At 36.8% G+C, this 15,604-nt stretch overlaps 1 protein-coding gene across 8 annotated transcripts in view; it reads right to left on the bottom strand.

Moving 5' to 3' along the window:
• Positions 1–810: 810 nt before the first annotated feature.
• Positions 811–15,604, bottom strand: part of LOC123745057 (low-density lipoprotein receptor) — a 28,158-nt gene continuing 13,364 nt past the window's right edge. For 2 of the 8 annotated variants that reach the window (XM_045725350.2, XM_045725352.2), the window contains exons 3-8: positions 13,547–13,748; positions 10,155–10,278; positions 9,191–9,846; positions 6,742–6,899; positions 5,375–5,544; positions 1,674–2,081 (exon numbers count right to left, since the gene is read on the bottom strand). In XM_045725350.2, coding sequence (XP_045581306.2) covers positions 1,974–2,081; positions 5,375–5,544; positions 6,742–6,899; positions 9,191–9,846; positions 10,155–10,278; positions 13,547–13,748 — 1,418 coding nt within the window. In that variant the 3' untranslated portion in view covers positions 1,674–1,973. Of the gene's footprint in view, positions 950–1,673; positions 2,082–5,374; positions 5,545–6,741; positions 6,900–9,190; positions 9,847–10,154; positions 10,279–13,546; positions 13,749–15,604 lie in introns of those variants that run through there. The other 6 variants (XR_006771291.2, XR_006771292.2, XM_069306222.1 and 3 more) reach the window with 6 other exon arrangements.

The raw sequence follows: 15,604 nt of genomic DNA, 5'->3' as shown, positions 1-15,604 counted from the left end.
TATCACACAATAATAATGCCAAACAGTCACAAAATTTCTAAAACAGATGTGAAAGTGTACCAAAGCCACAGTCATTCTATGCCTTTAAACAATAGAGTTGCTTGGCTGAGCAGTACACTGTACAATATTATTAAGTACAATGTACCTAAAGGCAAGTACAGTGCATTATCTACACTGTACTTGCCTTTATTGTTAACAAGATACCTTACAGCAGCACACATGGTGTTGAAGGTAATAAAAAAAAAGTGGAAATATATTTCCGTTGAGCAGAAAATTGACACGACACAGGTGGTGTAGGCACAACCACTTCATTGCCTGTGGTGTTACACTGGTGGTGTAAGGAGTCGGCTCCCAGTCAAATGCTTCCCACCACACCTTGTCCCCCTCTTTTACACCTCACCACCCTTGGTGAGAATAGTTCTATTATAATTTTACATTTTTGGGCCCAATATATTGTATTCACAATACAGTATAGAAATCTGGCACCAAATTCTTTCCCAATTATCATTTTATATGAGAGTCAAAATGAAAAATGTGTAAATAATTAGTTATCAATTTTTATACCAAGACTGGCTGATTTTAAGTGATCCACTGATCACTTAAGTTTAACTTTGGACTTATTGGTCCATTTTGATCAGTGTAATGAGTGCAGATCAAATAATTAAAATTTTTACACAAAATTGTTCAAAAATTATTTTTCTATCATTTGCAATAGTAAAATGAAGACTGCATAATTGTTTTAAGTCAGCGCCAAAGGTGTGTTAGGATGGATTTGTACTTACCCAAGTGTACTTGAATTCCAATACACTACTCTCTTGGTAAGGGAAGTAGCAAACATGTATACTATCTGCACTACAGGGGTTGCAGGTCTTCACATTTCTCCACCCCAACTTCCCCCTAAAAATGGCCTGGGGGGTTGTCAGAAACCCAATGGCTCAAACAAAATTCTCTGTGAAACAAATTGAATTTGCCCCGTATTATTTGTTCGAGCAAGTTTGTGTGTTAGTGTATATATGTATGTATGTGTGTGTGTGTGTATATATATATATGTATAATATATATTACAGTATACACAAATACTCATGATGTGCATGCACAATCATGCCATGCATGCATGTTTAATTAAAAAATTAGATGTCACATTTGAACAAAATAATTGACGAGTATTTCAACACTAGGATGCATTGACAATTGCTATTCCAAAAGCATTAATTACGGTACCAAATACATAACTGAAATATCAAATAGAGTTTTTCTTGCAAGGCTACTCAAATAGCTTAGTACACATGATAATTTAAAGTCACTGTTAGATTTATTATTTGACAAGGACTGATTTTAGAGTAGGTCCTACAAAAGATATACGTGGATATTTTATACAGTATATGTAGATGTTTATCATTTTGATCCAAATAGTTTATAATGAATGAGTAACTATCATTTTAGCCAAATAAACACACTATGAGAAAATGTTGCGCATCTTGACTCATAACTAGCATCCTTCCTAAGTATTTTAACTGTTACCATTATTTAACAACCTTAAGGCAGTTTCATGATTTATGGGGTGAATGTGTCATTTGTCATTACAAAGGAGAGCCAGCTCCAAATATTTAGTTATATCACATATGACACCTCTTTAAACTTAATTATGATTGAAATAAATATTATTTTAATTATTTTTAATTGACCTAACCCAGTAGGAGCAAAAATATATGAATATGCAGCAAGACAATCTAACATAAGCAAAAATTCTTAATGCCATGATAAAAAAAAAAACAGTAAAAGCCCTGTACTAGGGCAAAATTACAACCTTAATTTGCTCCCTACTAACGTAACAAAAACTTTTCATTTCTTTTCATTCATAATTATTTCAAGAGTGAATAAACATACTTCTGGGAAATGTTAGTAGATTGTAGATGGCCTCTCCTGTTCTGTTACCGAGAAGTGCAGCTTATTGTTCAAATGTATTAGAGATTTCAGATGTCTTCACAATCATCTAAGAGACCCCTTTTATCTTCATATCTGTTGTGTTTCTCTGCAGCCTTGTATCCTTTCCCCTCTCGTTTCACAGAGGTATAGCAAGGCTGTTGAAAAAAAATTATTTATAAAAGACAGTCAAGCCTGGCTGTTTAAAACATTTAATTGATATAAACTAAACACGGTCCCTAAAATACGTTTCAATTCCTTACTTCTGTATTTTTAAAAGGTAAAATAATCTTTTTACCAAGAAAAAAAAAAGAGGCTAGGCCTCTGTTCACCTAGCAGTAAATAGTACCCGGAGTTAGACAATAATTCGACTTGGGGGGGAAAACGGGAACCTCAGTACATGCCCAAAGCATATATGTACATAGATTTCCTACCCCCCAATAACAGGAATTATATATGTTAAATGCAACTTCAGTATCTTACACTGATAAATAATAATTCAGTATCTAACATTTGAATATATATCCCATATACAGTACAATGGGCATCACCTCTATTTCAAATATTCAGTGCTTGCCTGCATAACTATAGTATTTAGCAACATTTCTGTTTTAATTCATTTATATTTTGTGTTGTACAGTACATCAATTTTGCTTGGTTAAGGAGTTATCCTATTAGACATGACGTTAATATTTGAGATCTCAAAGTTGGGGAGTCAGGTTTGGTTCTGTCATGAAACGGCAATAAGCTGAGCTCATTGCTGTTTCATCATTGCTGGTCATCAGCAAAATTCCTGCTGACACGTTAAAGATGCAGGAAAAAACAAAGTCTGAGCACAGAAGACTTAAGAAAGTTCCTGGATCTTACGTGCTGTAAGATAAACAGGAGAAGCAGCAGCTGACACTTTATGAAGATACAAGATTCAAGAATCCATCTATTAGGGCCTGTCTGAGACCCTAATGGATGGCTATTTTCCATAGCTGCTGGTAAAAAGCCTGGACTATCTGCAGCAGATGAATACTTAGAAATTTCAAGGAAAGATGTATATATGTAATACAAACATCCAAAGAGAATGTAACCACTCATTAAAAGTTGTCGAACAATAACCCATGAGAAGGTTCATTTGTCCAGCAAAACATAAAATGCTCAGACCTATACTCATAAAACTGTTGGGTATTATTATAGACAGATCATGCATGATGGATTATAATATAAACAATACTTAAATGAAAATGGGCAAATGTTGTGTTCGATTTACAGATAGCAAGTAATGACCCACTTAGTGATGACAAATGGTGATTTTTTATTATTATTTTTTTTAAATTGTAAGTAAAATTAACGGTCTCGAGCACATTAAGGCATAATTTTCAGTGCTATGTAAGCAATTGCTGTTATTTCATAACCGGTGATTTATAACAGTAAAGCTACTGGTATCTAACCATTATTAGAATTTTAAGTAATTTATCTGGCCATTTCTGAAGTTAAGGGTTTTCTGCAGCACTCCAAGAGTCTTCCTAATCTTTTCCTTTTTTTATAATCCTCTTAAATTCTTACTCTCTGAATAGATTTGTGTCATCTGCAAAAAAATGACAGTAATTTCCTCTGGTGGGTCATTTATATAAATTAGAAAGAGCAATCATCCTGAGACAAATCCATGAGGAATTAGCTTCCCAATCCTTTCCAGTACAGTAATTTTTCATCCAGTATCATTTTTGTTACCCATGCTTGTCTCTCCATCTTGTGCATTACTTGTTTGTGAGGCACAGTATTAAAAGCTTTTTGGCAGATTATCCATCCTTCATTCATGTTGCATTTGGTGACATTGTCACAGAATTTTACGAAGTTTGTCAGGCATGATTTTTCCCGTCTCATTAGATTTTCATCACTATTACATCATTTGCTCTTCAAAAGGGTTCCTCTATTCTTTAGAAGATTATTTTTCCATAAATTTTAAGGGGATGCATGTTAGTGACAATGATCTATAATTTTGTGCTTGCTGTCTGTCTCCTTTCTTGAGTACCGGAACTACATTTGTTTTTTGGCAAATTTCAGGGAGCTGTACGATCTCCAATGTTGTGGTGAAGTTAGTGGATAACACTAATGCTCTAGTTAGTGGATAACACAACCCCTACAGTCTTCGTCAGTAATCATGGTGATAACTGGTTCAGTCCTGCTATTTTGTTACATCTAGTTCCTCTGGGTGTCTTTTCACCTCTTCTACTGTGATTTATATTATGTATAGTGTTGCTTCAGGTCATAGCAACAGTTCCTGTGGCACAGTGGTAAGACACTTGCCACATGCTTCATGAGCGATTTGGCCTGGGTCTGTAGCCTGGCCAGGGAGGATTGACTTGGAGACAATCCTTAACTATACGCCTCTGTTCACCCAGCAGTGATTGGGTACATAGTTGTTAAACGATTTGGTGGGTCTTATTCCAGGGAAAATTAAGATTAAGGACTTGCCCGAAATATTATGCATGCTAGTGGCTTTACAAGACTGTAAGAACTCTTGTATATACAAATAAAAAGAAGAGTGTGTTTTTATCTGTCTTTGGACTCAAATCTAGTTTTGGTTTGTAGATCTTGGAATCTCTTGTCGAGTTCCTCACCCACTTTGTTGTTCTCCACGAGTGTTCCTTCGTGTCTCTGCAGTCCGATCACAATGTCTCATACTATCGTTTTATCCATACTTAACTATGCAATAGCTTTGTCCTTTATGCAGATGATGAGTCACAATAACATGGCTGAAATATGTTGACCAAACCACACACTAGAAATTGAAGAGACGACGACGTTTCGGTCCGTCCTGGACCATTATCAAGTCGATTGTGATGAGATGAGGGAGGCAAGGGCATTAAGTAGGCAATAGAGAGGTGAGGAGATGAAAAACTTCGAGGAAGATAAGAGCAAGGCAAGGAAGATAAAGAGCAAGGTAAAGTTTGTCCTTTACCGTTGCCATGTTTTAAAACTACTGTACTGCTCCACTGCCATCCTGACTCTGGTATGCTCATTCCTAGCTATTAGGTAGCAGCAGTTACAGAGGGAGTAAATGTGTTGTTCATATATGGAAACTTATTTAGAACATTGTACACCTCATCTTATAAAGTGGCAAGATGCTGCTGGGATGATTAACTTGACTGTGGTGGTGGTTCTCAAAGATTCTTTGTTGTGCAAGATATGGTGAATAGACTAGAGTAATTTTTCACATCTTCAGCTTGTATTTTCTAATGTCTCCATTATTGTTACCAGACTGGTGCTTAATAAACCCATGAACATGGGAAATGAGGAAATAATGATGTAAATTTATATATACTTGAAATTATAGATGTGTAATTATCTAAGTGTAGTTACACGATAAGAGCTGTGCTCATGGTGTACCATCTTCCCTATAATCTTTGTCTTATGACATGTGAGTGAGTTAGTAAGTATACCAATAAGCTTAATGACTTACAGTTTCACACATAGTCATCTGACAACAATCTTCAATATTGATGCTCACACCATCACTACTGGACAACTCTGGGCATGGTGATGTACCAATAAATCCGGATTTATTTCCAGAACCATATCGCTTCTTAGGGCCAAATCGTTTCACTTGTCGAATGAGTTGTGCAGGCACTGCTGTGATGGAGGAATATTCAAAATAAGCACTACTGTATAGATTGCACCATTTGTACAGATATAATAGGAATATAATTTTAAATCAAGGTACAGAAAACCCTTAATTTACATGGAAAATGTAATTTTGATTATATGGCCAAAGGCTTTGGTAAGGACTGAGAAAGTTGGATAGAAAGGTGGTAAATTGGAGGATTATAGTATAATAGAATGATGGGTGGAGGTAAATATTAGTGGTCCATTTACAATGAGTTTGTATATGCTGGCAATGCTGTAATGTGGAGTATGGCGGTTGGTAAGTTGCATAGTGCCTTCTCAAAATGGCATGGAGAGGTTGCTGGCATTATGGTTAAACTGGCTTCAGTCCTTTGGATTGCCAGCATTATAATAATAAGTATTATAATAAGAGTTATGAATTTGATGAAGGGCTCGCTGTCAATTGCCTCGAATATACAGTACTTGTATAGAAGGATAGCAGATTTGCAAGATAAGATCATTTTGAGAGTCCTTAATCAGGCCATATGTGCTAATTTGTTTTCTTATTGAATTCACTATTATAACCTCAAGGAAATTTCACACTATGAACATCAAACTAATCAGATTGTATTCCAAAGCTAGGGAACTGTATACCTAGAATACCAGGACCACATATTGTTCTCTCAGAACTTTGCTCATTTTTTTATTCCTTTTGGTGTACACATGTCTTCTTGTAAGTAAGAGGCCTATACTTAAAGAGGTTTGTGAAAGTTTGCCCATCTTTGTGGGGACGGCAGTGACCCATTTAGTGTTTTCTATTCTTCCTTTTTTATATGTAAAGTTGTCTGCATTCTCTTTGTAAGTTGAACCTATTTCTTATCTGGCTCAGAGAGAGATTTTATATGATTCTATACAGCATTTAATATATCTCTACAATGTGCTGGAGTTTGAAGGTTCAGCACTATTTCTCAGGATATGTTTGATAATTTAGATTACATTATTTTGTCTTGGTCAATGCCCCAATCATTGAAATTAACGGGAAAAGGGAATGTGGGGTGTTTTGGGGTGGATGATCTTGGCAGTGCTAAATGGTATATGTTGTAAACTAAAGATAAGTTATCACCAGTGCCCTGCAAGGAATTTTGACACATAGGGTAATTACTGTACCAGTGGTCTACAGAATAAAATATTGGGTCTTTTAGTTTCCAAGACAATCATATTCACCTTGTTTATGATTAATGGCTGTGGGTGATGATGGTTTGCATCTTTCTGGGCTTCTCTTGCAAAAATACTTGACAAAAAGGAAGACTGTAGAAAACATAAACAATGCGCAGAACACAGCCAGCACCATTATGATTATAAGTAACTTTGTTTCATTGCGCCTGCAAAAAATAAAATTGATACATTATTGTATAATGAATTATTGTAATTTTCTGCTACATTAAACAATAAAATAACATACACCCCACTGACATTAGGGAAAATATTACTATCATTAACCACTTTAACTACAATATTTACAAATTTTGCTTATTTGTATACAGTTACTAAAGTAGTTTAACCCAGAATGGTAAAATTTAAATGTTAGCTGAAAAATGACAAATAAAAGTATGGATTTCGGTAATGTATGGAAGCCCTTTTCCGAGCAGAATCATTCAGTTGTTTCCCGTTAAAATCCGCTGCGTCTTATGACCAGAATCGTGGACAGTTTAGTCAGGATGACATACTGGCACCGTTTCACTAAATGAAACTTTTTGAACATCTCTGCTATCATTAAAGGTATAAAGGAGTCAATTGAGAAAATCTCAACTCAGAAAAGAAGGACCAACAGTTTCATTCATAAAAAATAAAAAAACATTACAAAATGAGGGCTATCGCTAATTTCTCATTTGCTTGCCTTGTCCACCTATGCTGATCACTACCATGCAATGAAAGCGCACACTTCTTTGTTACCACACATGGACCAGGATTCATAAAGCATTTATAAATTCACATTTGAAACCTGTACTTTTTTCAACAATCATGGCAGCTTTGTTTACATTTATTAAAACAGTTTACAAGCCTATTATTAAGGTTATTATTGTTATATTGCTTTATGCTCTGGTGAGGACACTCCAGCCTCAGCAACTCAAAACACGACAAGTCTCCCAAGACTGCAAGATGCCTACTACTATTGTTATACATAATCTAATATTGCTTCAGTGCTCATAACTTTTTAATAAATGTAAACAAAGCCACCATGATTGAGAAAAGATGTACAGGCTTCATAAGTGGATTGACTTGAAGAACGCTTGAAGAAACCTAGCCCTGACATGCATTTTCCTTGGACATTTTCATTGCCATTCATGTATTGTTCTGTTTATGATGGGTCAAAATCTACATATATATGGCTTTGGATTCTCCATTATTATTCCTCATCAAACCTTTATGTGCCACCTCCTCCCCGAGACTAGTATTTTTACTGCGGACACTTTCTGTGGGAGCACCTTGGAGGCTCTTTGAAGCTATCTTTGGGAGCACCTTGGAGGCTCTTTGAAGCTATCTTTGGGAGCACCTTGGAGGCTCTTTAAAGCTACCTTTGGGAGCACCTTGGAGGCTCTTTGAAGCTATCTTTGGGAGCACCTTGGAGGCTCTTTGAAGCTATCTCAGTGAGATAGCTTCAAGGATTTTTTTTTTTAATTTTGATAGAAAATGACTGTCTTCTGGTGTGCAGAACAAGATCATTGTGTTGCATTTCATGGGCGAATAATTATCATAAGGCCAGTACACATATTTATGATATAACATTGATTTGTTCACCAATGATATCATAGATATCAGGCAAAACAAATATTGTATAATAAGCAATTTTCTATATTTTTTTATTTTTAAATTTAGTGTTGGATGAAGGTTGGACACTATAGATTTGTATTTATCATAGCTGAGACACCTCTATTCAGGTACTAATGTTGTCGCAAACTTTTGTACGTTCACAAATTTCTATTCAGAATTATTATGAAGGTATTTCACTACACTACATAAAAGTATTTGTGTGTATGTCTGATACCATACTACTTGTGTAAAGGAGGAATGTATATGTTTATCTCTCAGAATGTTCGGTAATATGTTTATTGTTTGTCATGTGTATCTATGTATGTATTAACACGATGTACTGAACGGGGTGAGAATAGCTTGAGCTACCTCATCCCTTTGTGTGTATTTTACCTCAATAAACTTATTTCAATTTCAATTTCACTACTCTACTCTCCTGATAAAATAAGTAACAAACTGGCCAGAGAGGGGGGAAAAGGACAAGGACATTATGGATTAAACAAAATCCATGATGCAACAAACCTGTTTTCCCTTTATAGTTCATTCGAGCCAATTAACATTACTAAGTACAGTATTTGTATTGAGGAACAAAATGTGCAAAAAGAATTTATGGATTGCTTCAGTTAGCATTCCTAAGTTAGAAGAGTGATAAGGAAGATATCCTTATCACTTTTATCACAAAATATAGGAAGCCAAATATAATTCATTAAAACATTAAAAAACTAAGAGAAAACATTATTCACTGAAAAGGGAATGTAAAAATAGAAAATAGGAAATAAACCATCAGGTGGTAATGCAGTGTGAATAAAACCATAGGAAAGAATGCCTAAAATCATAGAATAATTGTTTCTTTTTTACTTACATTTCTGCTTGAACCATCATTTTGTTTTCTTGAAGAGATGTGGCAAAACTGTGAGGAGTTTCCTCTTCAGTTCCAAGCTGCACTGATTCCGAGTCATTCTTCATAACAATCTGATCTGTTGTCATTTCTGTTTCCCCTTGCAGTGAATCCTTTAATCTTGAAACTGTTAACACTGAGCTTACACTGGTCTCCTTCGTAATTTCCTCTGTGGCAGATTCTAAATGTGGAGGTTTGGTGACCGGGTTTTTTATCTCAGGTTCTTGGGCTTTCATATCTAATTTTCCCTGGAAACTCTTCTCTCCTTTACATAAATCCATAGTAAATTTTTTTGCAGGATTACTTAACAAGGAAAGACCATAAGCACCATGATGCCAACCAAAGGCAGTTTTAATGGCAGGAGTATGAACTAGCTTTACAACATCACTACGGTTGTTTAACGATGCCCGCATGATACCCTGTCGGGCCCAATCTGCCCAGTAAATGTATTCTTCATCAACTGCTAAAGAAAATGGAAAACAGTTTGTCAAGTTCAACAGCTCATGGTATTCCATTTCTCTTGTAGGAGTACTGACAATGCGACAGTTGCTTTCAGTATAGTTATTTCCAATGGTCTCTCCCCAAATGAGTGCTCCTCGTGTGACATCATAGGTTAAGCCCTGCAAATAAAGTAAAAATCATGTAAATGACAAAGTAGTACAGCAAGTCTATATATAACTATAAAATAAACTATAAAAAACTATAAAAAAAAACTATTTAACTATTAAAAAAAGTGCTGAATTCAAATAAATTATGCAACTTCTTCAAATCATAGATACTGTATTTAAAAAACAATACTGTATTTACATGACTACAGTATTATAAATGACATCTTAATCATATGACTGCAAGACAATTCTGCTTACAATCAGTGTGCGCAAAAGAAGCTAATGTACTAGAATGAGCAATATGGTATAAAATACCTTACCTGATAATAAATATTGTTTTCATTATCCTGCTGAATGATCTTGTGTATATTTTCACTCAAATCAACCATCTGTATAGTGCTTGGTACTCTTCCCAGTTTGTTTATATTGCTCCAATACAACAATCTGTAATAAAATATATAATTGGTTTAGTCTCGTAAGTCTCATCGGGGTCTCGTCTGTTACAAATGACACTCTAGTTGACCAGATTGAGCTTATTGATGCAAATCCAAATTATGCAAGCAATAGGTATCCAGATGAATGGCAATTTACAGTATTTGTCTGCAATTTGGCTCCAAATCCAACAATTCTGACAACTCCCATGAAGCAACAAGATGTTGAGTCTGAACACACAATTCAGCCCTCCAGTCTATGACACTAGGATGAGAAGAATGGGTTCCCAACTACATCTATTATTCAAGAATGTGAAATACTTAGTGATGATGATCCATCTTGGAGCCGGTCGGCCGAGCGGACAGCACGCGGGACTTGTAATCCTGTGGTCCTGGGTTCGATCCCAGGCGCCGGCGAGAAACAATGGGCAGAGTTTCTTTCACCCTATGCCCCTGTTACCTAGCAGTAAATTAGGTACCTGGGTGTTAGTCAGCTGTCACGGGCTGCTTCCTGGGGTTGGAGGCCTGGTCAAGGACCGGGCCGCGGGGACACTAAAAGCCCCAAAATCATCTCAAGATAACCTCAAGATATACTCCTTCAAGACCCAGAAAATCTGCCCAGGTTCCAAGGTTTCCTGACCATTATGGATAGGATTAAACAAATAATAATTCATTGTGTCAGGAGATAGGCAGCTAATGTATTCATACACATTAAACTTATATCGAGTAATGGTCTTGTGGGATCATGCCTACCTGCTTGGCACTTTTAGTCCTGAGAACTGCCTCAGGTGTACATTTCTCTTCTCTACAACATTCACGACTTGTTGGACAAGGCTGTACTCAAAGCAAAGCCATCCTTGCAGAAGGTGTTCAGCCTCTTCTCTATTCACAAGCTAGATACTCAAGAGCCTCGCTTTATTCTGGACCACTCTGACTTCTGAATGATCTTAATGGATTCATTCCATGCCCTGCATTTTAGATGCTTACTATGTACCAGGTTTGACAGGTGGCCTCAAGAAATCTTGGATGGTTCCCCTAGATCTTTGGGACCATATTAGAATGTTCCCATTCACCCAGAGATCAGGAATTGGCTGAGGCCCAGTGTGGAGCACCTTTCATACCACTTTTTGGCTCATCTAGTTAGTCTGAACCCCTAGTTCCCAGAATCTTCACCAGAATTACTTATTTTTACCTGATTTACCTGAGGCACCACCCTAGTGGCCTTGACAAGGACAGAAAGTCGGCAGCTTGTCGAGGGTCCCCCCCTCATTTGCCTTGATGATTTTTTCCAGCTATATTTTTAAATTCAACACAGTTTTGGCAGTTACAGCTTCGGCAGGTAGGCGGTTAATAACCTTGTGGGTAAAAAAGCATTTACTATTCTCAGTCCTACATTGTGGCTTGTTGAGCTTGAAACCATTGCTCCTTGTTTGTGTTACATCTGACCTTCCGAAGAAAATATCCAGATCAACATACAGTACTCTAACTTGTTCAGTATTTAAAAAGTTTCAATGAGATCCTCCCTGTCATGCCTGGTTTGTAGTGTTGCTAGTCCTGTGTCCTTCAAGCATACCTGATACGAGAGATGACTTTGCTCTGGAATGACTTTTGTTGCCTGGTGTTGCACTTTCTCCAGAGCAGCTATGTCCTTCTGAAAATGACGTCTCCATGCTTGGATATAGTAATCTAAATGAGAGTGCACCAGAGATTTACAGTCGAACCATTACCTTCTTCTTTTAACTTGTAGTCAAAAGTACGCTTGATTATCCCAAGAATTTGGTTAGCTTTTCTGACTGCTGCACCCACTTGTTATGCAACTTTTAATGAGTGATGGATATTGACTCCAAGTTCCCTTTCTTCATCAATCTGTAATGTAATGCTATTAATTTGGTAGTCATTGCACGAGTTGTTTTGCCCCACATGCAGGGTCTTGCATTTGTCGATATTAAAGAGCATTTGCCAGTCTTCTGACCATTTGTGGAGTTCATATAGATCTCTCTGTAAGACTTCAATATCATTATCATTTCCCACTTTATCATAAAAGTGTGAGGATCCATGTTCTGGCCATCCTTAACAAGTGGCTGGTGAGGGTCTCATCATTTGGTTTATCTTAGGGATCTGGCTTTTTCTTCCAGTTGGTGCACTTTGGGTTTCTGGTCAACTGGTAGAAGTTCCAGTTGGTGCCTTCTCAGGTTCTGCCCTGGTTGGACTAGTCTCAAGATATAGCATGGAAATGAAAAACAAACAGTAGTTGCTATGGGGTTATACATAATTTTCTTTCATAGTGCATCTTTCAATATACAACTAGTCATTTATTCCTATGGCACCATTTATACTCACCATCATTCTAAGGGTTTATTCCTATTTTATCATTGAAGTCTCCAAGGCATAATTATTCTACAATTTTTTTTTATAACATACAGAGCTTATCACTCACACCAAGCTCACTTTCTAGGTACAGTACCCCAAAATTAATTATTCTTAATTCTTTCTTCTGTTATTACACAGAGCATCTGATTTCTCAATAGTTACCCTTAGCCTGGCAAATTTTAATTTTATACACAAGCACCAGTAACATGAGACCATCATTCAATGCTCCATAATACTCTTCATTCTTCAACCCTTCATCTGCTTGTCACAACCAGGGGTTGTTTTATCGATGGTGCACACCGTAACCAAGGTTGTTTCATTGATACTGCGCACCATACTGTATCCAGGGTTGCTTTTAGATCTAGCATAAGACTTTAAAACTCCTATGGGTATATGGGTCTCAAATCCTGTTCTACAGGGCTCCAGTAAACAAAAGCCATCTTGGAAAAAAATCATCTGCATCTCTCCTGGCTATGAGTCTCATTACTAAGAGCGACCAAGGCTGATGCATGCAGCAGGAATTCCCAGCACCGCTGTGTAGCTAGGAGCCACAGCACCACATAATAATAATGAATAAAATAAGTAACAGCAATTATTTTGTTTTGATAGTGTCACAGATGATCCTGTGATGAGGACTATGTACAACATTCATATATCAGTGAACACAATGCTAGTTATGATGATCACAGCATGAGGCAGATAGCTACAACACAGCCATTGTTTAATACATGTCATATCATGTCATTATATGTACAAAGACTATCATTTTGAAATCCAGCACATTTAGGTCATATTATTCAAAACCAATTCATGGATAAGAACAGTTCTGAGGCAGAGTCACATAAATTAATAAGACACCTTGCACTAACCACAACTAGTTTTAATTGTATAATAAAATCTAAGATACTCACTGATTACAGTAATCAACTGTAACCCCATGAGGTCCAGTAACATTTCCATGTCTTTCCAAAAGTTTGGGCTCTAATGAATTTGTTTCTTTTAGCTCACTTGGAATTAAAGTCTTGAAAATACCATGATTGGTGCTGTCAGTCCAGTATAGCTGATGTGATACAGGATCATACGACATACCTTCCATTACTATTAGACTAGAATCTGTAAAAGAGATTTATTTTTATTACATACACCAGTAATAGGAATTTGTAATTACAAGTATCAGAGTCCTAACTGAAAAGGATCTATGTTAAAAATAATTTTACCATGCTGTAAATTTAAACAGAACTATAAGCATTACAGATATCTCTCTTTTACAAAACTATTTGACTAAGCAAAAGTTAAGAATGTCTAAACATAGAAAATGTATTTCATGGAACATTTACAGATACTGTACAGCACTCCAATGCATACTACAGTATTACCTAAGTGATGTATTTAAAAAAAAAAAAGTTATTTGTATAACTCTCTTTTGTCTTTTTCTAACTTGTGCACTTGCTCTATCTTTTGGAATACAGATGACATACTGTACAAAATATATTATTAGCTTTTTTAATTTGCAGAATAGCTACATACAATATACACAAAAATAAACACTAATCCCAATCTGCAACACACTCTTAAAATTAATGAAAAAGTGTCGGATGTTCAGGAAGCAGATGACTGTCAACAGTGTAGACAGAGTCACAATAACGTGGCTGAAGATATGATGACCAAACCACACATCAGAAAGTGAAGAAATTACAACATTTCAGTCCGTTCTTGACCATTATCACACGGCTTGATAATGGTCCAGGATGGACCGAAATGCCGTTGTTTCTTGACTTTTTGATGTGTGGTTTGATCATCAGTCAACAATAAGCCTTCACCCATATTGTAATAAATTTCCATGAAATACAGGTTTAAATGACTGCTTGATTGATCTTCTTTGCCATTTTTCTATTGCTTTATTTTTTTTGGCTCCTCCCCCCCCCCCCCCACCCCCCAAGAACCATTTTGGTCTCTAAATTGGGTTTTGATGTTCCTCTCCTCTCCTCTCCTTGTTTTAGTATGTCTTTTTGTCCGAGACATCTTTTTTTTAAGGCTGTCTCTTTGCTTCTGGTTGTAGGGTCGGGGAGCTTCATGGATTTGTCTGGAAGCAGTGTTTTGGTAGCAGTTCTCCTACAGCTCCAACTGTCACTGTTGTGTCTCTTTATGAAAGTGTCTGTCGGTTTCTAGAGGGGTTCCTTCAATCACTGAGGCTCAATTGCTCTGGCCAGGGGTTCTTCAAGTACTGTACCATATTGTGATCGGTGACGGCAGTTTGTCAATCTCTTCTGGGAATCGGGTGGTTGCCTTGTTTGTGGGTAATTGTGTTGTTTGTATCTCTGGTGTCATTTGTGTCACGTTCTTAGGTTCGATTCTCATAGGTGGTTTGCAGGTGGTCAACTTTAGCTAGCCTTCTGCTTGCCCGTGGGCCCATGTCATCTGCACGTTTACATTGTTCTCCATTTTCTTCTCTTATGTCTTGGATAGTGTTTGGGCCTGTGGAGTCTGTCAATTTATATGTGTTTTCACGGCATGATACCTTGTCCTTGTTTCCAGGTTGCCCCTTCGGTGGTTACTGGTGTCCCCTCTTCATCCCACAGTAAGGCCCTACTGTTTTATTTCTCCATGGTGTTTATTTCAGACATTTGTTTTAGTACACTATTTTCAATGTCATAGGTAATGAAACACCTATATTAATTTCTACTCCCAGTTAGCTCCAGACTGCCTTTGCAAGCATGTCAACAGTATCATGATACAACATAGGCTTGTTTTGTTTTACTGTATCTGACTTTCTGGTCAAACAGATCTTTGATCCTCAAGTTACCCCCCCCCCCTCAATTAAAGAATGCCATATTCCATTCCCAACTCTCGGTAGGTCGGCATGATTCTCAGAGGTCTGGCACAATCCTTAGGCTTGGCAGTATCAATGCATAAGCATCAAGGAACTATTATGTGAATATATAACAAAATTTCATTATACCCATACCTCT

This window comes from Procambarus clarkii, chromosome 57 (assembly GCF_040958095.1).
Source record: "Procambarus clarkii isolate CNS0578487 chromosome 57, FALCON_Pclarkii_2.0, whole genome shotgun sequence".
Lineage (NCBI taxonomy): Eukaryota > Metazoa > Arthropoda > Malacostraca > Decapoda > Cambaridae > Procambarus > Procambarus clarkii.
The sequence above is the reverse complement of the archived record's forward strand: the minus strand, read 5'-3'. Positions and strand labels throughout refer to the sequence as shown.